Source organism: Cervus elaphus, chromosome 21, assembly GCF_910594005.1.
Source record: "Cervus elaphus chromosome 21, mCerEla1.1, whole genome shotgun sequence".
NCBI classification, from domain to species: Eukaryota; Metazoa; Chordata; class Mammalia; order Artiodactyla; family Cervidae; genus Cervus; species Cervus elaphus.
Genome location: NC_057835.1, coordinates 34,937,641 through 34,962,269, shown reverse-complemented (window position 1 = coordinate 34,962,269; position 24,629 = coordinate 34,937,641). Strand labels below are relative to the sequence as shown.

The following is a 24,629-nucleotide window of genomic DNA, read 5'->3' as shown; positions in this document are numbered from 1 at the left end:
TTTTAATCATGTCTATCATTTCAAATCCAGGATCCTCATAGAAGATCTTCAGAAAGTACTGGAAAAGGGAAGTAGTTTGCCAGCCTGGAGAAGTCGAAGATCCCTCTCTGGATATAATTATGAAGTTTATCACTCCTTAGAAGAGGTATGTAATCAAAGGACCTTTTGTGGCTTTTTTTCAAGTGCATCTTTATCACTCAGGTCTAGGACTGGGGAGAAGCATGGGGACACAGGCAGAAGTTATGTGAAGAATCCTTAAGCTCTTACAATGTCTAGACACCTCAGTTCTCTTCCATTAAGTATTTTATATGAGAAGTATATACGAGAAGTAGCAAAATAATTTTAATTTCACGTGCTTTACCCAACCCACCCCTACAATGGACAGAGGAAGTGCAATGGAAGAGTGTGGTAATGCTACTATATAGTTGGCCCTTGGTATCCAAAGGACATTGGGTGCAGGACCCCCTGTGGATTCCAGAATCGTGGATACTCAAGTCCCTCATGTACAACGGCGTGGTACAGTCAGCCCTCAGTATCCACCAGGTCAGCATCCAAAGATATGGAGGGCCAACTGTAATAATGGTAATAAACACCCTAACTGGAAATCCATGGAATGTAGAGCTAGCCAGAGTTTGAGGGCAATGGTTTGGCTGAGCAGCGGAGTGAATTTTGATGTTGGCCCCATACCCTCTGCAAATTTGAGGCCCTCCCAAAGCCAAACTGCATGTATGGCTCCTCGGGGCCTGTTAGCTTGCTGTTACTTATTTTATCTGGAAAACATAGGGACCATCCCACTGCTGCTATTGTACCTCTGGGCAACAACTAGTTATTCTTCAAATCTCAGTTTGTGCAAGAAGAGAGCTATTCTACTCTCCCAGATAGGTCAGAACTCCCTGTCCCAGCCCCTGCATATCACCTGCACCCATAGTACATGGATGCGATACCTAACATAATTTTTAATTATGACTAAGTACTTGATTAATGCCTCCCTCTCCTAATAAGCTGCAAGGGCTGTGGGAGCTGGCCATTGCTTTCTTGTTCACCACTGTATCTCCAGTGGCAAGCAGAGACTTCCAAATAAAGGGTCGTTGACAGAATGAATAAATGAATGAGTACATACATTTTTTCATTCTTCCCCTGAATTCTGAATTGAGCAAAGGAATGCCAGTCATAGAAGTAATGAGATCCTGTTATACTCTTGAGAGAACGTTTGGTTCTCTTGATAATGACTTTCAAAATTACGTCCACATATTTTATGTTTTTAACATACCTTTTAGAAGCTTGAAGTTAGCAGCAATGGAAAGGATTTAGATAACTTGACACATTAAAGTGCTATTAACATGCACTAGAAAAAGGTCAAAATTTTAAAATATATTAATATAGGTAAGTACATATACATGTGTGTGTGCTGAGTTGGTCAGTCATACATACATATGTGTAAATGTATGTGTGTACATGTGCTCATTAGACTAAACAGCAATAGAAAAAAAGGAAAATATGAGTACTTTCCAAATATTTTTTTTAGACTCTTACACATCTTGGAACTGTGGGACACTTTTTTGTGACTTCCTTCCTCCTTTATTGGGCTTTTAAGTCAGAAATGTTACCCATCTTTCTAAATACCTTATTTATCCATCTCAAATATACCCTTTTCCTGATGACAGATAAATGTGTATGAATGAATCAGTGTCAATATATTGCTATTACTGGGGAAATTATTCATGGTATGCCCTCTGATGTGTGGCTGGATCGACTAAATTTTAAATGCAAAAGATAATGCCTTTTTCTTAGCATCTTCTGTTCAGCGGTAAATTACAATATATAGGACTTAAACACTTTCCAATAGTTGGGATGGTTTTTCTGAAACTTACTTCTTTCTTTTCCTCTTAAACCCTTGGAGATAATAGAAATAAATTTTTATTTTTTAAAAAGAGTCCAGAATACATTGATTAATTTTCTGTAAAATTTTGCCATTAAGATGTTAATGACAAATAGCAATAGAAAGGTATGCTTTAAAAAGGGAACAATATGAAGACAAAGCAGCTATATATGAGAGCAGAAAATAAAGTGTAATTTTTAGTATCCTGAAGAAAACTGAGCCTACAAAATTGCTTTTTCATTAAATTTTATACTCCATACATGCTTTTTGAGTTCCAAGATCTATTGTCTTTCTGTTACCTTTTATTAAAAGCTCCATAATTGTGTGTGTCTAACATGGTTTTAATTTATTTGCTTTTAGATTCAAAATTGGATGCATCATTTGAATAAAACACATTCAGGTCTCATTCACATGTTCTCTATTGGAAAATCATATGAGGGAAGATCTCTTTATGTTTTAAAGGTAAAAAAATAAATTAGCAACTGAATATTTACTATTCATCTTTTGTAGCTTTGACTTATAAGGAAAAGAAGTGAAATGGTTTTTCATAGTGTCTCGTATTTAACATCATCTGGTAATTTAAGACTGGTGGCTTAGATAGTAAAGAATCTGCCTACAAACGAGAGACCCGGGTTTGATTCCTGGGTGCAGAAGATACCCTGGAGAAGGGAATGGAAACTCATTCCAGTATCCAGGCTGGATAATCCCACAGACAGAGGAGCCTGGTGGGCTTGTCAGTCCATGGGGTTGTAAGGTGTCAGACATGACTGAGTGACTAACACTTTCACTTTTTTTCCAGTAATTTAAGAAAAAAAAATTTCCCTTAAGTTTTTGAGCCATATTTAATTTTTGCTATTGAGTATTCCAAAGAATACTATTTCTAAGTTATTCAGAGTGACTGATGAACTTCAAAAATAATGACCTTCAAAATTATTTGTGGGTTGGTGCTGCTGACAATGAACAGATGCAAAACTATACAAGTGTGTCAGAAGGTATACGTCCCTCCCAGCCCTTGAGCCTGCATTCTCTTCCAGCTACTCACCTACAGCTCTCCATTCCTTCTCAGCCAAACATCTTAAAAGATTTTCCTACATCACTGTCTCTACTTCCTCACCAACCATTCAGACCCTGGCCTCCCTGACCTTTGCCCCGACGACAACTCTAGAACTTCTGGATGACTTCTACTTGGCTCTCCTCCCATCTCAGAGCATCCTCTTCCCTTGTCCTTTCTTTACGTGCTGGTGACCCCAGGATTCTCTCCCCAGCTGTGCTCTCTACCTGCCATCTTGGAAGCACATCCACTCCATGGTTTCAGCGATCATTCCAGACTTATCTGTTCAGTGGACTCTGCTCTCCAGTGCTGGGCATCCTCATCTCGACATTCACCAAAGCACCTCAGACTCACGATGGCACCACTGTGCTCCAGATCAGGAAACATGAACCACCCTGAATTCCTCTTCCTTATTCTAACCACTTCAAATCTAACACGAACTGACAATTTTTTTTCTTCTATCTTCTGGATTTATCACAACCTCTTCTCTTGTCCTCACTACTGTTGACCTAGACTTGTTTCTGGATCTATTCTCCCTGGACTATTACACTCACAGCCTTAGGACTGAACTTCCTCGTTAGTCCCCATCCTCTCATCCTCTAACCTATCTACATACACACACACACACACACACACACACCCCTCCCATAGAATACATGATGAAGCCGTATCTGAATGTCATATCTAGGAATGTCATGTGCCTCCTGCCTCTGGGTCAGCTTCATCTCCCTTCTTTCCTCATGCCTTAGAAGCATTGGCTCAAACATGGTGTGCTCAGCTTCTCTTCCAAGCTTGAGATAAATGTCTTCTTCCCCTTGTCTGCCAGGCAAGCTTCAAGTCTTATTCACGTACTCAAAGTCTTTTCTCTTCTGAGAAGCCCTCATTTGTTCCCCAGGAAAATGACACATACCACCCCATGTCCCCAGAGTAACTCCTGCATATTCACCTTATAGTGATGAATTGCTGGTATTTCTGCCCTCTCCACTACCACATAAATTCCTCATCTTCTCATCTCAGAATCTCCAAGGTCAAGCACCATGTCTGATGTTTAAAAGAATTTCTTCAAGTGTTAATATCAGTTGAGTGAATTAATGAATGAATGAAAACTAGATCTCCCATCAATGTCAAAATTAGTGGGTAAGAAACCATGTTATAGATGAAATTTATATAGCAGGATTATAAAGAAAAGTTTATTGCTTGATTCTACAAATCAAATTGTTTTGTGTTTCCTTTATGTACTATAGTAAAATTTGACTTTGTCTTCCTACAAGACATAGCTATTTCTTTAATAGATATTGCTTGGGAATATTTCTGTTACCTTGCATGGGGAGGGGGGTTGAGAAAAAGAGGGCAAGGACAGGGAAAAGGAAGGAAAAAATTCAGTTTATTACTTAACCGCCACATATATTAAATGGAATGTGTGCATGCTAAGTCGCTTCAGTCATGTCCAACTCTTTGCAACCCTATGGACTGGGGCCCTCCAGGCTCCGCTGTACATGGGATTCTCCAGCCAAGAATACTGGAATGGATTGCCATTCCCTCCTCCAGGGGATCTTCCCAACCCAGGGATCGAACCCGCATCTCTCACATCTCTTGCATTGGCAAGCAGGTTCTTTACCACTGGTGCCACCTGGGAAGCCCTAAAATGGAAAAGCACATCTATTTAATCAACTGCCTTTTCCTTATGTATTTTCCACTTCTTTGATTTGTAATTAAGGCAATAAATTTACAGTTTCTGCATCAACAAGCTTGGACTTCTGAAATCGATAGGAACTCTCTTTGTCTTTTTTATGGGTTACCTAATGAACCCAACTCTAGTGAAGTATTATGCTGAAACCATAGTGAATCCAAAAATAAAAGCTTGCATTGGTAACTATGAATACTCTTGTTTTCAGCTGGGCAGATCACGGGCTTACAGAAGAGCTGTCTGGATGGACTGTGGCATTCATGCAAGAGAGTGGATTGGTCCTGCCTTCTGTCAGTGGTTTGTAAAAGAAGTAAGTTAAACTCTTTATGCAGTGTCCATTTGAGCCAGCCAGTGTTTTTATTCTGCTCAAGGAACAAAACTGGGAATGTGAAGCGAGTGATACCTGATAATAACACCATAATTTTGTGGGTTGCTTTTATGTTTATGAAGGCCTCTCAATACCCTGGCTCAGATTATCTTCACCTCTGCCCTTGGAGGCTGGAATTACCAACCTTTATTAAAGAGAAAGAACTTAAAAAAAATTTAAAAAAATTAAAAAAATAAATACAGAGAAAGAACTTGAGATTCAGAGTGTTAATGAATTTATGACAAATTAGGAACCAACCATAGTAGTTGATAGATGACAAAAGGCTAAAAATTCAATGTATAGTGTTCCAAAACAGTTTTTCATGTGATATTCAGCATGGAAAATTCTACATGACTGTTGTTCTCCTTCAAAATGATCTCACATATGCTATAGCAATAAAGAGATGCCCTCCTGCTATGGATCTGTGATTTAGATACCAAAGACCTTTAGCATTTGTGGATGTAACATTCACTGTTTCAGTGCTTCTCAGTGACTAATGGTTGATGACTCACAGTGGTTTCTCATTTTCTGGAGCCTTCATTTAAGTCATAAGCCCTATGAGGCTAGTATATTGAATGTGTTCTTCTCCCAAGAGTGGGTCAGCCTCATGGGCTAACATCTTAATACATTCTGATATCTTTCTATTGTCAAGAATGTAATGACTTCCATGGTTTTCTTTTTCAGTTTCACTTCTTAGTGTTTTTTTTTTTTTTTAAAGACTCCTAAAAGAAAACAAACTACTAGTACAGGTAATAAAAGTGAAGAAGTCTAAGGAAAGGAGGTTCTAAGCCAGAAAATAACCCTAGAAATTACTTCTAGAAAACCACTGATACAAGATAGTGAAATATTTCAGTTATATTTCACTATGTTTTATGGGAAAATTATGTGACCTAGTGCAGTTTGTGATTTTTGAAGACTCTCCTAGTCTTAGAAAATATGCCTCACAAATGTCAATGATGTACTAAATTTGTAAAATCTGCTTCTCCACCACTACCAAGCCCACACAAGTATCCATTTTATAATGTAATAATAAAATTTTCATAGTATTCCCACTCAGTGTATTCAGCAATTCATATTCTCTTAAAATACCATTTTATCCAGTAGGACAAAAGCAAAAGCTAACAAATTGTTAACCCTAGCATCTTGTATAAATATCCATTATATACATATAACATTGTCTACTGTCTCAAGTTTCAAAACTGAGAAGGGAAAAAATGGTTAAGAACAGAACGTCTATTGTTTATAGACTATGGTCCTTCCCAGGTGGTGCTAGTGGTAAAGAACCCAGCTGCCAATGCAAGAAATGTAAGAGACATGGATTCGATCCCTAGGTCAGGAAGATTCCCTGGAGAAGGGCACAGCAACCCACTCCAGTATTCTTGCCTGGAGAATCCCATGGACAGAGGAGCCTGGTGGGCTCCAGTCCATAGGGTAGCACAGAGTCAGACACAACGGAAGCGATTTAGCACGCATGGTCCTGTGTGTTATTATAGAACATAAAATATATCTTCCAAACATTTAATCTCACCCTCATATGTGCAGCCTTTTTACAGCAACTAAGCTAGCTTTATTTATCCATGTGGTAATTGTCTCTCTTCCTATACCAGTGCCAAGGGCAGAGCCTATCTTGTTCATTGCCAAATCCCTAGCACCTAGAACACCATCTGGCACTTAATAATGCTTCAGTTATCTATGAATGAATGGGAATAATGAGAATTCAGTGGTTATGACAATAAGAAACTTCTGGGAGATGACTTGTAATTCATCTCCTAAGGATATGAATGGTACTGACTGGATTTTGCAGTGAGCAATATGTACAGCCATACATGGCAGCCCTAGAACCCAAGCTAAACTGAGCACCGAAGAGTTGATGCTTTGAACTGTGGTGTTGAAGACTCTTGAGAGTCCCTTGGACTTCAAGGAAATCAAACCAGTCCATCCTAAAGGAGATCAGTCCTGAATATTCATTGGAAGGACTGATGCTGAAGCTCCAGGATTTTGGCCACCTGATGCGAAGAACTAACTCGTTGGAAAAGACCCTGATGCTGGGAAAGATTGAAGACAGGAGGAGAAGGGGACGACAGAGGATGAGATGGTTGGATGGCATCACCAACTCGATGGACATGAGTTTGAGTAAGCTTCGAGAGTTGGTCATCAGCAGGGAAGCCTGGCATGCTGCACTCCATGGGGTTGCAAAGAGTCAGACATGAGTGAGTGACTGAACTGAACTGAATTTTTCTTCTCTTTCTTGGTGCTTTTCCCCAAATTCAGCAGCTTAAAATAGCAAACACTGATTACTTGCTAGTTTCTGTGGGTCACAATCCAGGTGCAGTTTAACCAAGTGCCTCTGGTAAGTCAAGGTGTCAGCTGGAGATGGGGCCATCTCAGGGCTTGTGTGGGGAATCTGTGTCTGAGAGCTCAGCCACGTGACTGTTGGCAGCTTCCGTCCTCCCTGGCTGTGAGCCAGAGACATCAGTTCCCCATCACACGGGCATCACCTCAGGACAGCTCACAACCCAGCACCTGGCTACCCTCAGAACAGATGAGGCGGAGGAAGAGCCCAAGATGGAAACCACAGTCTCTCTTAACCTAATTTCAGAAGTGACATCCTATCACTTTTTTCATATTCTGTCCATTGGAATACATCACTAGGTCCAGACTGGATTCAAGGGGAGGGCATTAGACAAAAGCACAAGGGCCAAGAACTGAGAATCACTGGGGGCCACCTTGGAGGCTGCCAGCCGTACCTCGTGGGACTTTCTCCATAGCCATCACTGTAATGTTTGCATCCTTACTTCAACATGAACTGGAAGAAAACTTATCCAGCCTAAGTTCCTGCTAGAACAGCAGATGGCACAGAGGTTACATATACACATGTAGTTGTCAGACAGCCCTGGGTTGGAATGCCAGCTCTGCCATTTCCTAGCTGTGTGATCTTGGTGGGCAAGTCATAATAATAATAATAATCATGAGTAAGTGAGTGAAGTTGCTATAGCCGAGTGTGTCACATATTATTTAATCACAATATGTGACACACTTGGTTATTGGGAGGATTCAATTATATAATGTTTATAAAAGACTTAACAGTGCTTGGCATATAATAAGCAGTTAATAAAATCAATTCATTTTTAAAAGGAGTAGTATCAGCAAGTTGGTATTTTAAAATGACCAGAGAATCATTAGAAAGAAAATCAGCAAGGATATGAAAGAACTTAACACCACCAACCAACAGGAGCTAAATCACATTTATGGATCACCCAACAAACAACAGCATAATATGCATTCTTTTCAAGTGCCTACAGAACATACTGGGGCTTTACCCTGGCTCAGCTGGTAAAGAACCTGCCTGCGAATGCAGGAGACGCAAGAGATACAGGTTCAATCCCTTGGTCAGGAAATGGTAACACGCTCTAGTATTCTTGCCTGGGAAATCCCATGGATAGATGAACCTGGCGGGTACGTCCATCGGGCCTCAAAGAATTGGACACAACTGAGCACACACACGCAGAACATATACCAAGATATTCCACATCACACACCAAGAAACAAATCTCAACAAATTTAAAGGAAATGAAATCGTATAGACCATGTTTTCTGACCACAGGGAAATCAAACTAGATATTGATAACAGAAAGATAACCTCCAAACACTGAGAAATTAAGATGCCTCTGAATTACATATGAGTTAAGGATAAAATCTCAAGGGAAATTTAAAAAGTAAATTGCACTGAATGAACATGAAAATACATACAGCATATTAAAATTTGTGGTACACATCTAAAACAATGCTAAGAGGGAAATTTATAGCACTTAAATGTATACATTAAAAAAGAGGGAAATTCTCAAACCAATAAGCTCTCAAGAACCTAGAAAAATAGAAAATAAAGGCAAAGCAAGAAGAAGGAGCTAATAAGGATAAGAGTAAAAATCAACGAAACTGAAAACAGAAAATCACTAGAGAAATCAGTGAAACAAGGAGCTAGTTCTTGAAAAGATCTGTGAAATCAACAAAGTTCTAGCAAGAGAGACAGAAAAAGAACATACAAATTACCAACTTAGGAATGAAAGAAAGATATGATTACAGACCCTGCAGATATCAAAAGGACAATAAAATAATACTATGAATAACTCTACACATATAAATTTGACAACTTAGGCAAAAATATACCAGTAAATAGAAAAACACAAACTTTCACAACTCATTCATTATGCAACAGGCAAGTTGAATATCCCTACTACTATTAAAGACATTGAATTCATAACTTTAAAATTCAAAAAGAAGAAAGGAATAAATCTCCCTACCCAGATGGTTTCACTAAAGAATTCTAACAAATGTTTAAAGAATAAGACCAATTCTACACACTCACTTTCACAAAATAGGAGCAAACATTTTTTCAATTCATTTTATAAAGTTAGTATTACCCTAGTACCAAAATCATACAAAGACAGTATGAAAAAAAAAACTAGAAAATAGATTCAGAAATCCTTAACAAAATATTCCCAAATAGAATTTATCAATCTATAAAAATAATTCTGCATCACAACCAAGTGAGGTTTATTTCAGAGACCCAAACCTGGTTTAATATTTGAAATTCAATCAATGTAATCTACCATACTAACAGCTAAAGAAGAGAGTCTATTTAATCTTATCAGTTGATACAGAAAAATACCTTGACAAAATTTAATAGACATTCATAATAAAAACTCCCAGAAAAGCATATATAGAGTGGAACTTCCTCAACTTTATAAAAACTATCTATGAAAATCATATTGCAAACATTACACTTAGTGGTAGATGAGCAAATGCTTCTTCCTAGGATCAAGAATAAGGTAAGGATGTCCACTCTCACCACTCCTAATTAACATAGTGCTGAAAGTTCTAGTCAATAGAAGAGGAAGAAATAAAACATATACAGATCCAAAAGGAATGAATAAAATTATTCTATCCATTAATGACATGATTGTCTATATAGAAAACCCCAAGGAATCTACAGGAAAATAGAAGTAACAAAGTAATTAAGATCACAGGACACAAGATACACATACAAAAATCAACTGTATTTCTATATACCAGCAGTGAACATGTGGATGCTGAAATTAAAAATACATTATAATTTATAATTACTCAACAAATGAAATAAGCATAAATCTCACAAAACAAGTATAGGAATTATGTGCTGAAAACTACAAGACACTGATCAAAAAAAAATCTAAGTATATAGAGACATGCCATATTCATGGACAGGAAGATTTAATATAGAAAAATATCAGTTCTCTCCAATTGATATCAATGTTTAACATAATTCCTATAAAAATTCCAGCAAGACTTTTTATAGATATAGGTGAAATTATTCTAAAATTTATATGAAAAGGCAAAGGAACCAGAAGAATTAAAACGATTTTGTAAAAGAATCATTTTACTCAACTTCAAGGTATGTAGCTACAATAATCAAAAGTATATAGTGCTGGTGAAGGGACAAACAGAAAAATGGAACAGGAGACTCAGATATAGACCTACAAAGTGTGCCCAAGTGATTTTCAACAAAGGTGTAAAAGCAATTCAGTGAAGGAAAGACTTACTTTTCCACAAATGGTGCTGAATCAAGTAGACTTCCATAGGTTAATAAATGAATTTCAACCTAAGTCTCATTTCTTACACAAAAATTAACTCAAAGTGGATCACTGACTTAAATGAAAAATGTAAATTTATAAAAACTTTTTTTAAAAAAATAGGAAAAAAATCTTCAGGATCTAAAACTAGGCAAAAAGTTCTTAGACTTGACACCAAATGCAAGCTCCATATAAAGAAAAGTTGATAAATATTATCAAGCATAATCAACATTTAAAATTTTACTGTGTGAAAGACCTTGGTAAGAGGAGAAAAAAGACAAGCTACAGACTTTGCCACATATCTGATAAACGACTCCTATTTGGAGAATATAAACTCAAAACTTGACAATAAGAAATCAAGTAATCCAATTAGAAAATGGGCAAGAGACATGAAGAGACATTTCACCAAAGAGTATACAGATGGCCAAAAAAAAAAAATAAAATCCCAGAAAAAAAAGATGCCATTAGGGCAATTCAAATTAAAACCACAATGAGCTATCACTAGACACCCATCAGAATGGCTAAAATTACACACACACACCCTTGGAGGTACAGGGAGGGACTGACTCACCAACCAGTGCTGGGGAAGATGGAGAAAAACAGGATCCCTCACACACTGTGAGAGTGTAAAATGGTGGAGTTACTCTTGAAGACAGTTAACACTTTCATTTAAAACTAGACTCGCAACTATCATCAGTTCAGTTCAGTCCAGTCACTCAGTCGTGTCCGACTCTTTGCAACCCCATGAACTGCAGCACGCCAGGCCTCCCTGTCCCCAACTCCCGCAGTTCACCCAAACCCATGTCCATTGAGTCAGTGATGCCATCCAACCATCTCACCCTCTGTTGTCCCCTGCCCTCAATCTCTCCCAGCATCAGGGTCTTTTCACATAAGTCAGCTCTTCACATCAGTTGGCCGAGTATTGGAGTTTCAGCTTCTACTATCATGTAACCCAGTAATTGCACTCTTGGCATTTATCCCAGAGAAATTAAAACTTATGTTCACTCAAAAACTGTATACAAATGTTTCCAGCAGCTTTATCTGTAATAGCCAAAAATTGGGAACAATCCAGATACCCTTCAATAGACAAATGGTTAAACAAACTAGTACATGCATACCATGGAAAACTACTCAGCAAAAAAATGAACAGACTATGGAAACACACAACATGAATGAATCTCCAGAGAATTATGCTGAATGAAAAACTAGTCCCAAATAGATACATACCATACGGTCTCATTTATAGAATGTTCTTGAGGTGATAAAATTACAATTGACTCGAATAGACAGCATATTAAAAAGCAGAGAAATTACTTTGCTGACAAAAGTCTGTCTAGTCAAAGCTATGGTTTTTCCAGTAGTCATGTATGGATATGAGAGTTGGACTATAAAGAAAGCTGAGCACCAAAGAATTGATGCTTTTGAACTGTGGTGTTGGAGAAGACTCTTGAGAGTCCCTTGGCCTGCAAGGAGATCCAACCAGTCCATCCTAAAGGAAATCAGCCCTGACTATTCATTGGAAGGACTGATGCTGAAGCTGAAGCTCCAATACTTGGGCCACCTGATGCAAAGAACTGACTCATTGGAAAAGACCCTGATGCTGGAAAAGATTGAAGGCAGGAGAGAAGGAGACAACAGAGGATGAGATGGTTGGATGGCATTACCAACTCGATGGACATGAGTTTGAGCAAACTCCAGGAGTTGGTGATGGACAGAGAAGCCTGGCATACTGCAGTTTATGGGGTCGCAGAGTTGGACGTAATTGAGTGACTGAACAAAAACAACAAATATGAATTTAAACTGCAAGGGTCCACTCATACACAGATTTTTTTTCAATAAACACCTACCACAGTTGTATGTGACCCTTAGTTGGTTGAACCCAGGGATGTGGAACACTAGATATGGAGGACCAATTGTAAAGTTATATGTGAATTTTTTTTTCTGGCCATACCGTGTGGCATGTGGGATCTTAGTTTCCTGACAGAGATTGAACCTGTGTTCCTTGCACTGGAAGCATGGAGTCTTAACCATTGGACCTCCAGGGAAGTCGCATATATGGATTTTCCACTGCTTTTGGAGGGTCAGCACTCCAATCCCCATGTTGTTTAAGGTTCAACTGTATAGAAATTGATAACAGATTAGTGTTTTCTGGGGAATAAGGAAAGGAAAGTGAATGTGGCTATAAAAGAGCAACCATGAGGGGTCCTTGTTGTGATGGCAAGGTTCTGTATCTTGACTGTGTCCATTACAGTACACTAGTTGGGATATTATACTATTATATACTATACTAGTTGGGATATTAAACTATTATATATATATATATATAGTTTTATAAGATATTGCCATTGGGGGAAAGTGGGTCCCAGGGTACAAGGGATTTCTCTGTATTAATTCTTATAATTATGTGTGAATTTATAACCTCTGTCCATGGAATTCTCCAGGAAAGAATACTGGAGTGGGTAGCCATTGCCTTCTCCAAGGGATCTTCCCAACCCAGGGACCAAACCCGGGTCTCCCGCATTGCAGGCAGATTCTTTGCCATCTGAGCCACCAGGGAAGCCCCATGTGAATCTATATCTATCTCAAAATGTTAAATGTATTGTAAAAAGAGTAACCAGGTCTCCATACACCTGGGTTCCATTCTCTTTGGAACCAGGTACTGTTTTCCTTTCTGGGCAGTCAGAAGCCAATTTCATTCTTGCTCTCTCCTCTCTGCTATGTATAAACCTCATCAACTGACCCTGACTCACTCCACCATGGACACCAGGAGTATCGGGCTGTGACTGTGACTGTCTGTCCCTCTCTTCTTCAGCCAGCTTGATTCGCCCATGTCAGGCCCTGGAAGCCACTTCCACTGCTGCTGCCTACTCCAGTTTAGTAGATGAGTCCCTGAGGGTCTTGGACACACAAAGCTTATAAAACAATGACAGAGAAGCAAACTACCTGGATTAATTCACTGGTGAGATGGCCTTGATTATTTTATTTAAAAAACTGCTCAAGTGAATTCACTATCTCAACACATAACTGATAGCTGTATTCATTATCTCAACATATAACTGCTGGCTGGCAGACGTTTTTAAAATGCAAAATGCATGATAAGATTGTGGGTTTTATCTTTAAAATTGAAAATCATTTAATTATGTTGAAAAATAGAGAGCTATCAATTTCAATACCTGTCACTTCCTTTTTTTACAGTATTCATATTACAATTTTTTTATCTTATTAATATAAACAAAATAAAGAAAACCAATGGAGGTATACTTGGGTTGCAAAATCTTTCTCTTTTTCAATGCTTCTTTATACCAGGTTAACGGAGCCATTATTAATGTTATATTTATAGTACAGCAGATAGCTCAGTTGGTAAAGAATCCACCTGCAATGCAGAAGACCCCAATTCAATTCCTGGGTCAGGAAGATCCACCGGAGAAGGGATAGGCTACCCACTCCAGTAATCTTGGGCTTCCCTTGTGCCTCAGCTGGTAAAGAATCTTCCTGCAATGTGGGACACATGGGTTCAATCTCTGGGTTGGGAAGATCTCCTGGAGAAGGGGACAGCGACTCACTCCAGTATTCTGGCCTGGAGAATTCCATGGACTACAGTCCACGGGGTTGCAAAGAGTCACACACGACTGAGTGACTTTCACTTCATTGGTATTACTACGCTTCACTTCAGGGGTATACTTTGGCCACCTGATGTGAAGAGTTGACTCATTGGAAAAGACCCTGATTCCAATGTCCAAAAGACACTGGAAAGACTGAGGGCAGGAGGAGAAGGGGGCAACAGAGGGTAAGACAGTTGGATGGCATCACTGGACACGAGTCTGAGCAAACTCCAGGAGATAGTAAAGGACAGGAAGTCTGGTGTGCTGCAGTCCATGGGGTCACAAAGTCAGACAAAACAACTGAACACAACAACTGGTTTTGGATAGAGGAAGCCAAGGGGAAAAAACATGGTAGACATACTGTTGAAATGTGTGTCACAGATGTCACTTCACCATGAATCCAAAAAGGAATTTTAAGAAACACTATCTTTTGGTGGTAAAGTTTTCTTAAATTTGTCATGAGCCAAGAGGGATGATACAAATACTAAATTCATCAAAGAAAGAAAACTAGAATAGATTAAGAAAGGGAAAGAAACAGAGGTAAATATATAGAACTTGGAAGTTATCTGTCTGCAAAAGTGAATAGATACTATTTGCAGATGAGTAAGAGACTTAAATGGACTTCCTTGGTGGCTCAGCTGGTAAAGAATCTGCCTGCGATGCATGAGACCTGGGTTTGACCCCTGGGTTGGGAAGATCCCCTGGAAGAAGTCATGGCAACCCACTCCAGTATTCCTTCCTGGAGAATTCCGTGGATAGAGGAGGCTGGTGGGCTACAGTCCATGGGGTTGCAAAGAGTCAGAATGACTGAACAACTAAGCATGGCACAAGAGACTTAAAGATGAGGACACACAGAGGACAGGGAACAGAGAAAATAGACAGCTAATCAAGACTTACAAAAAGGAACTCTCACAAAGCTTAAAAGAAAGAGAGTTAAAAATAAAATTGCAAAGGAAACTAACAAGTTAAAAATAGTTAAAAACTGTTTAGCACGTCCTCAAAAAGTAAACATATAGTTACTCATACAACCCCCAAATTCCACTCCTATATATATAACCAAGAACATTGAAAACATATATCCACACAGAAATGTGTACAAGAATGGTCACAGCAAAATTTTCCTAATAGCCAAAAAATTGAAACAACTCAGATGTCTATCAACTGATGGATAAACAAAATATGGTAGACCCATGCGATGGAATATTATTCAACCATAATAAAGTGCAATACAAACCACAGCATGGATGAAACTTGAAACGTGTTATGTGAAATAAACCAGAAGTAAAAGGCCATATATTGTATCATTCCATATATATGAAGTGTCAGGAACAGGCAAATCCATAGAAACAGGAAGTCGGTTAGTGGTTGCCAGAGGATGAGGGGAGAGGGGAATTGGGAATGACTACTAACAGGTATCATGTTTCTTTTTGGGGTTGATGGAAAAGTTCTGCAATCAGATAGTGATGACAATGGCATGTTATGAACACACTAAAAAATTACTGAACTGTACACTTTTAAATGAATTACACTCAATTTAAAAAAAAGAAATGAAGTGTTGATACATACTACAACATAGATGAACCTTGAAAGCACTGAGCTAACTGAAAAAAGCAGCCACAAAAGACCACATAGTACACAATCCCTCTTGTACATGATGTCTAAAACAGGCTAATTTACAGAGACAGAAAGTAGATTAGTGGTTACCTATGGCTGGGAAAATGAGGGGGTCAGGGAGTTGATACCTAAAGGATACGAAGTGTCTTTTTTGGTGATGAAAATATTCTAAAATTATATAGTGGTGACAGTTGCATTACTCTGTGAGTATATTAAAAGCCACTTAATTGTATTCTTTAAAAAGATGAACTGTAGAATGTGTGAATTATATCTCAATAAAGCTGTTATTTCTTTAACTCAGTGTTAAATAGGGTCCTGTTAGAGAATGTTTATATTAATCAGTCAACAATTTCTTGTTGATCACTACATTTTCAGCTCTCAGCATTGTGGGGTCAGCAGAAGTGTAAGTCATGGTCCAGCCCTCAAGGAGTCTACATTTTATTTGAGGAGAAATATTTGTGTGCAGGAAACAATAGTAAACAACATAAAACAGTGTATCTTTGGAGATTAAATTATACTGACTATAACAGCTGAAGGAATTCAAGAATCAGAGACAGACTTCCCTGGCGGTCCAGTGGTTAAGACTTCACCTTCCAGTGCAGGAGAGTGTGGGTTCGATCCCTGGTGAGGAAGCTAAGATCCACATGCTTCATGGCCAAGAAACCAAAACATAAAATGGAAGAATTATTATTTATTGTAACAAATTCAATAAAGAGTTTTAAAATGGTCCACATTAAAAAAACATCTTTAAAAAAATCAGAGAAATCCATTAGACTTTGAAAGATGACAAGATTTAGGAAAAATCTGTGGGGAAGTGAGTCTCATTAGACCTTGACTCAGGAGTGGAAATGTGATCGGGGAGATATAATCATGTTCAAAAAAAGACTAATAATGTTGAGGACATGGTATAGATTAGTAAGACCAAATCCTACAGTCTGTGTGAGTAGATTCTAGTGCAATCTGAGACTGACTGAAAAATTATTAAAGTTAGCCTTGGAAGCCAGAGTTTGGTCCAATAAAGAAAAATGAGAAAGTACTCTTATGCATGAAAAGCATATCAGTATTAAATGAGAGTTTAAAGAAGAAATACAATGATATATGAATGGAAGGAAGTAGGAGCCTAGAGTGAGGGCAACTAACTCAAAGTGTTTAGGGCAAAATTCCACACATGGACAGGGAGAGTGGATGTAGGAATAGAAAGTAAAGAAAAGGTTTATATAGTTCAAATGAGAAAATCATTCATCCATTCAACCAAAGACTTATTAAGCACTTCTTTTTATGTGAAGGCAGCTTGCGAAGTTCTAGAACAGTACAAGTACTGTAATGTACATTACATTAGTGCTTCCCTCAATTCTTCTGCTACAATTCTGCTGGGGAGATGAGACACAAGCACAGAAAGCAGCAATAAAGAAAGTCTTTAGGAACCGATGACCAGCTTGATATGGGGATGAAAGTGCAGGATGAGTCAAAGATGGCAAGATGCTCAAGAGAATGATGAAACTGTGGGAGCATCAGCTGAAATGTTGGCAGTTTTATTAGTCTGAAGGGAAGAACCCAAAACCACATGCCATTAAGCAAGTTAAATGATTGATGTAGTCGACAAGTAATTACTGAGTGTCTATCATGCACCACCCCAGCCAGAGTGTATATTGCGGAGGGAGACAGGATTTTCAAAACTCTGTTCTCTTGCAACTTGATTCTCCTGAACCAAAAGGAGGAAATACTCTCTGATGAGAGATTAAAGAGACTCCATAAGCAGAGTTGAGTATCTCAACCAAAAGAATCAATACCTGGTTTACAGGTTTAATTTGGACAACAGAAATCCAAGAAAACATCCCAGTGATTTAGCCAACCATAACAGAATTGTTTTCAAATATTTTTCTTGAGTATATTACTTCACCTGATAAGAGACAGGAAAAAGGTAGAGGACTGAAACAGTTCACCCCTCCTGTTCTGAGCTCTGGCACGAGTTCAGGGGAATCATAATGGTAGTTGAGGTAGGCAAGCAATTTTTAGCAGCAGCCTATATTTAACATCTTTTTATTTTTCATGTTTTTTTACTTAATTGTGGAAAAGTCACTTAATTCTCTGTTGGCAGTGCAGATGAAATAGCATTTGCTCATTGCTCAGAATTGTCTCCAATCAAATGAAGTCATCTGGGCTCTGTGCACTTTTGAGAGTTCAAAATTGTCCATCTCCAGGGCCAGGTATCTCAATCCACGGCTGGTGCTAGCTGGCTCAGAGTTATGTACATAACTTAATTTTTGCCTCAAATATCTCTACATTGCTAGAGCAAAATTTTTTTAATTATTTATTATAATTGGAGGCTAATTACTTTACAATATTGTGGTGGGTTTTGCCATACATTGACATGAGTCAGCCACAGGTGTACATGTGTCTCCCTACCCCAAAACCCTCTCCCGCCTGCCTCCCCATTCCATCCCTCTAGGTTGTCCCAGTGCACCGGCTTTGAGTACACTAGGGCAAATTTGACCAGAGTCTTTACTTACAAAATATAGAATAAGTGGAACTTCCCTGGTGGTTCTATGGCTAAGACTGCCCTCCCAATTCAGAAGGCCTGGGGGTTCAGTCCCTGGTCAGAGAACTAGATCCCCCATGCCACAAAAAAGAGTTCACATGCCACAACTAAAAATCCCACATACCACAATGAAGATTGTGTGCAGCCAAATAAATAAATATTTTTTAAAGAATATAAAATAAGTAACTCTGGAAAACATTGATTTGACTTTCAAGTAAGATGTTTCCAAATATAAAAGTAAAGCAGAAAAGTATAAAGGAAATGACTGATAGCCCTGATTTCATTAAATATAATAAAGGAGTATTTAGGATGGGAAAAATGCCTGTGACATGCTGTTATATCAAAAATAAATAAATAAATAAATAAAAGCCAGCATGGACACATAGCAAAGTAAACCTAAACAAAATGAAAAGACAACCCTCAGAATGGAAGAAAATATTTTCAAATGAAGAGACTAACAAGAATGTAATCCTGAAAATATACAAACAGCTCATGAAACTCAATGTCAACAAACAACCTAATAAAAAAATGGGCGCAAGACCTAAATAGACATTTTTTTCTAAAGAAGATATACAGACAGCCAAGAGGCAAAGGAAAAGATGCTCAAGGTCACTAATTATCAGAGAAATTCAAATTAAATGATGTATCACCTCACACCAGTCAAAACGGCCATCATCAAAACATCTACAAACAATCAAGTCTGGAGATGATATAGATAAAAGAGAACCTTCCTACATAGTTGGTAGAAATATAAATTGGTACAGTTGCTCTGGAGAACAGTATTGAGGCTCCTTAAAAAAACTAAAAATAGAGCTACCATATGATCCAGCAATCCCACTCCTAGACATACACCCAGATAAAACCATAATTCAAAAAGATACATGTACCCCAGTACTCATTGCAGCACCATTTACAATAGCCAGGACATGGAAGCAATCTGAATGTCCATCAACACAGGAATGGAAAAAGATGATGTGGTACATATATACAATGGAATATTATTCAGCCATAAAAAGGAATAAAATAATGCCACTCGCAGCAACATAGATGGACCTAGAGATTGCCACACTGAGTGAAGTAAGCCAGAAAAGAACAAATATCATTTATATAATATCATTTATATATAATAATGATATATCATTTATATGTGGAATCTAATTTATAATTTATATGTGGAATAAATTATAATTTATATGTGGAATAAACCTATTTCTAAAACAGAGTCACAGATGTAGAAAATAAACTTATGGTTACCGAGGGGGATTAGAAATGGGGACTGATAAATTGGGAGATTGGAATTGATGTGTACACACTATAATATATAAACAGGTTAACTAATAAGCTACTGTACAGAACAGGGAACTCTACTCAATACTCTGTAATAACCTATATGGAAATAGAATTTTAGAAAGAGTGGATATGTGTATTTGCATTACTGATTAACTGTCGTATAGCAGAAACTAACGCAATATTGTAAAGCAACTATACTCCAATAAAAATAAATTTTTAAAAAAATTTTAAATAACTTTTACACTTATTAAAACCTGGCAAAAACAGCATGGACATTATAATTTCCATGTTGTAAAATCTATATGTGAGATACATATACATGAGAAATATACTAAATACTAAAAAATTATGATTTTTTAAAATTTTCCATATTTTCTATATTAAACAGAACCCAAAATGACATGTTTTAAACAAACTTAACCCAGTCAAAACTGAATAGTTTCATTCTCAAACTAGACTCATTTATGTTTGAGTCATATATTCCTGCAGGTATTTTAAAATCGGGCTTCCATTGTGGCTCAGCTGTTAAAGAATCTGCCTGCAATGTGGGAGACCTGGGTTCGATCCCTGGGTTGGGAGATCCCCTGGAGAAGGGAAAGGATACCCACTTCAGTATTCTGGCCTGGAGAATTTCGTGTACTATACAGACCATGGGGTCGCAAAGAGTGGGACATGACTGAGTGACTTTCACTTCATTTTAAAATCAGTGATTGAATTTGATTTAACTCAGTGGCAGACCAAAGATAAAGAAAGCAAGGGTTTGTGAGAAGATGGTCCATGGGAAAATTGGGACAAGAATGCTCTGAAATGGAAAGTTCTTCCAGACTTTGAAGAGGCATAATACATAGGTGGATCTAATTTGGTCCTTTAACAGAATGGTAGCCAAAAGCAGGGAGGGAAAGAGAGAAAAATAAATTTCCTTAATGTCCCAGGTGGATCACGGTATTCTTCTGCTGTTATACAATGTGAAACCTCACACTTTCAGGCCCAGCCTGATTACACTGGAAAACCAACTCCATTTCCACACTCCTAGCCATCTACAATAGGCACTAAGGATGGCTAATCCTGGTGCCAAAACCTGGCGTGTGATTCAGGGCAGTATGTAATTGTTGGTGGTGTTGTTAATGAGTTGCTAAGTCATGTTTGACTCTTTGTAATCCCATGGACTGTAGCATGCCAGGCTCCTCTGTCCATGGGATTCTCCAGGCAAGAATACTGGAGTGGGTAGCCATGGCCTTTTCCAGGGGATCTTCCCAACCCAAGGATGGAATCTGTATCTCTTATGTCTCCTGAATTGGCAGGCGGGTTCTTTACCATTAGAAGGAAGCCCCTCATTATGTCTTACTGGAAATTAAAGGTAAAACCAATATAAACCTTCAAATGTAGCTCTGAAACTCAAAGTTTTTGTTAAGAAATGTATCACTAAAAATAGAATAAACCTTTTAAGGAAGAGAATTTAAGTTTTTGTATAAAATATACCAAAGGTTGGGGAATAAATAAGTAATTGAGAGGGTTACTAACTCCAGACCAAACTTCTAATAAGTTCAGTTGAGTAAGCAAATAAGTCTTTGTTCTTAATGGTATAATAAAAAAACAGTACATAGGTCTGCATTTGTAAAAATTCTCTGATTTTGTTCACTACCATCCCATTTAATTGCAATATTTTAATTTTTCTGCCAGTCTTTTAGTACCTTTAACTGCTTATATTCTCCTATCCTTCTCGCCCTCCCCAGTCTTCTCTTTAATCCTCTGCATCCTCCAACCAAGCTCTTTCTTCCTTTTAATTCAATTTATAATGTCTTATACATAGCAGGCTCTATATTAATGTTTGTTCGCTTTAATTAAACTGGAAGCCATTGCATCCATCATGCTCCACTATTCAACATTTGAGAATGCTTTGGGCACTGTTTATACAGGCAGTGTTTATACAGGCAGTCTCCACTTTTCTGGCACAGAAATGTATGACTGCAGAAGTGACCATGCAAACTGAAGCCATAAAAATCTATCTTGATAACTAATGGGGAAAATTAAGTTTGTCCTATGATCTTTATGTATTTTTGTCAAAAGATTAAAGACTTTCTTACTCTGTTGTAAGCATGTAAGAGAATGACCAAAAATAGAGAAACACTTATTCCATTGTAATTTAAAACATTAAAGATACTGATAATTAAATGTCTTATTTCTTTGTAAAAATCTTTATCACAGGTTGTTTGGATAGTGCTTCTCATTATAAAACTTACAACATGAGGTGAGCATCATTTTTTAACACTCTGGCAAATTGTAATACTCCTTTCTTAGTTTTGATCAGATTCCAGCATTTTTTTCCTTTCCTTGTGCTTTCGATATCAAAAAATATCTGCAAGAGTTGCTTTAATGTGAAATGTTGACAGCGTCTTTTTTTCTGGAACACCTTCCTCCTTTCCATTACAACAATTTCCCTCATTTCTATTAGTGAGTTTGTCTTCACTTAGTTCCTCGGGCTACCTAAGGCAGTGTCCATATTCCTGTGGCCAGCTATTTCTACTATAACTCCATTTACATTTGATTCAAATTTCCCTTCTGCATTATCTGCATTATTGCTTCACTTTAAGCCTTGTTGGCCAAGTCTCTCTTACCATATCCATTTTTGCAAAATGCCACATGAGTTTTTTCACCGGAAGACAAGGGAGAAACACAGCTACACACTTTGCTGTCTGTGTGTGAACTGAGTAAACACACGCACAGTGGCCAATCACACACCTACAGACTTTAAAACAAGTGGCACAATTTGGCACAGGTCTTGATGCACAGCTATAATTTACATAGCGGTTTGTAGAGTTAAGACCTAGCACTAGTAACAAATTTGAACTGTACTTGGAGGACTGCTATTATTTAACTAAACCATGGTTTCTGAAATTTGTGTATATCAGAGCTATGCAAAGTGAAGATGCCTATACTTTCTTTTTGTAGGTTAATGATTCTTACATAATATATTTTAACAATGCCACCAAGTCAGCCCTGGCCTCTATTAAATACAACCAACCATTGCTATTAGGCTATCTCAGTACAAAATTTCTAGAACTGTGAAGTGGTTTTATTTAAGGAAAAAGTAGTGTGAATATGCAGCTAAGGTAATACAAATTATTTCAAATGTTTATCTATATCTCTTAATAGAAAATATTGATTAATAGATAACATTTTTCAATGGTCACCTGCCCTGTTAGACTGGCCAGTCTCTGAGAGGTTCTCAGGATAAATTAATTAAGTATAAAAATAACTAGATTTGCATATGATTTTCCAATTCTCCATCCTTCATTCACAGAGCCTTTGTTCACGTTGCTTCCAAGCTATTATTTAGTTACCATATTGTATTTAAGGAGCTTCTCACAGTGTGACATTGAATACATTATACATTAAGCTCCCTTTTTAAAAATCTCCTGGGAACTCTCTCCTGCTCTAATTCATTCTCCAATTATTGCATCATAAATAACTCCTTTGTGTCAAGATGCACCCTCTTTGGTGCTGCAACTCTTTTCTACCATAAATAGTTTTACTCCACTCCAATCTAGGTGAGAACCTTCTTCAACTTGACTGGTGACTGTGCTGTTCCTTTGACCTCAGTTATAACAGCTAGTTCTCCCAGCATGCACTTCACTCAATATGTGCTTGTTATTTTTAGGTCTTCTGTAGTGAGTCTAGAAGAAAAATAATGGAAAAAAATTTAAAACTGCCTTTTTAAAAGCCAACACCACTGATCCTAAAAACAGTATCACATTCCAGGTTGCCATAGAGTTCTAAGAAAGCAACATCCAATCAAATAAATCCAAAAACAATGAAAAGGGGGAAACTCTTGGGCCTAACCTTCTCTTACCACACAAAGACCTTCATAATTGCAAAATTTTTTCTATGAATTTAACTAAAGTTTATTTGGTGAATTCTGGTATATATGTTCAGTTCCGTCACTCAGTTGTGTCTGACTTTTTGTGACCCCACGGACTGCAGCCAGGCTTCCCTGTCCATCACCAACTCCCGGAGCTTGCTCAAACTCATGTCCATCAAGTCGGTGATGCCATCCAACCATCTCATCCTCTGCTGTCCCCTTCTCCTCCTGTCTTCCATCTTGCCCAGCGTCAGGGTCTTTTCCAATGAATCGGTTCTTCCCATCAGGAGGCCAAAGTATTGGAGCTTCAGCTTCAGCATCAGTCCTTCCAATGGATATTCAGGACTGATTTCCTGAATTCTGATTCTGATTCTGGTAATGACATGCATCTATTTATGCGGAAGCCAAAATAGTGTTGGTAGGTACCAAATAGATTCATTCTTTGTCTCTCTTCATTAAGTTCAGAAATTCCATAACCCTTTACCAACATATCACTTTCCTAGCAGAATGTTACACTCAAAACTGTGCCTTTTAACTTAAAATCCATCTCAGCAAAGTATTTTTAAGTGAATTGATGGAGGTGAGTGTAGTACCTAAAGACTGCCACAATGAGGCGTGTGGAACATGGTTTTGTGACTGGCTTTCAGGTCATGACTACTTAAATCTCCCTTGTAAGCAACAATAGTAGTCAAGAAATTAAACCTGGAAAACCAAGATGGAACTCGATTAGTAGGTATCTCCTTTCCTGTGTGTATGGATGGTGGGAATTGATTGCTAAAACGAGTCCCACGTGTTAGAAGGAAAGCACCCCCATGTTCTTTATGGTTATCATATGTTAGAGTATGATAGACAGTCACATGATCATCTTTTAAGTATGATAGTATGAACATGTTAGAGTATGATAGAATGTCACATGATCATATTTTTTTCCTAGAAACTTCACCTAAACCATACAAGAAACCATCTACAGGCATTATTTAAAGCACTGAAGAAAGAGGTTTCTGAATTGTCCCATTCAGCACTGAACAATCATCGCACTGTGATCATTCTCATTTTGTCTGACCAGATGGAGAATGGCTGCAATTCTTAGAGTTATAAAAATCACAAATATAGCATATGCAAAACAATGACA

The 24,629-nt window shown here is 37.8% G+C and overlaps 1 protein-coding gene across 1 annotated transcript in view; it reads left to right on the top strand.

Moving 5' to 3' along the window:
• Positions 1–24,629, top strand: part of CPA6 (carboxypeptidase A6) — a 270,470-nt gene that overhangs the window by 197,039 nt on the left and 48,802 nt on the right. The window contains exons 4-6 of the mRNA XM_043879914.1: positions 31–145; positions 2,240–2,341; positions 4,826–4,927. Of these exons, the coding sequence (XP_043735849.1) occupies positions 31–145; positions 2,240–2,341; positions 4,826–4,927 (319 nt within the window). The remainder of the gene's footprint in view (positions 1–30; positions 146–2,239; positions 2,342–4,825; positions 4,928–24,629) is intronic.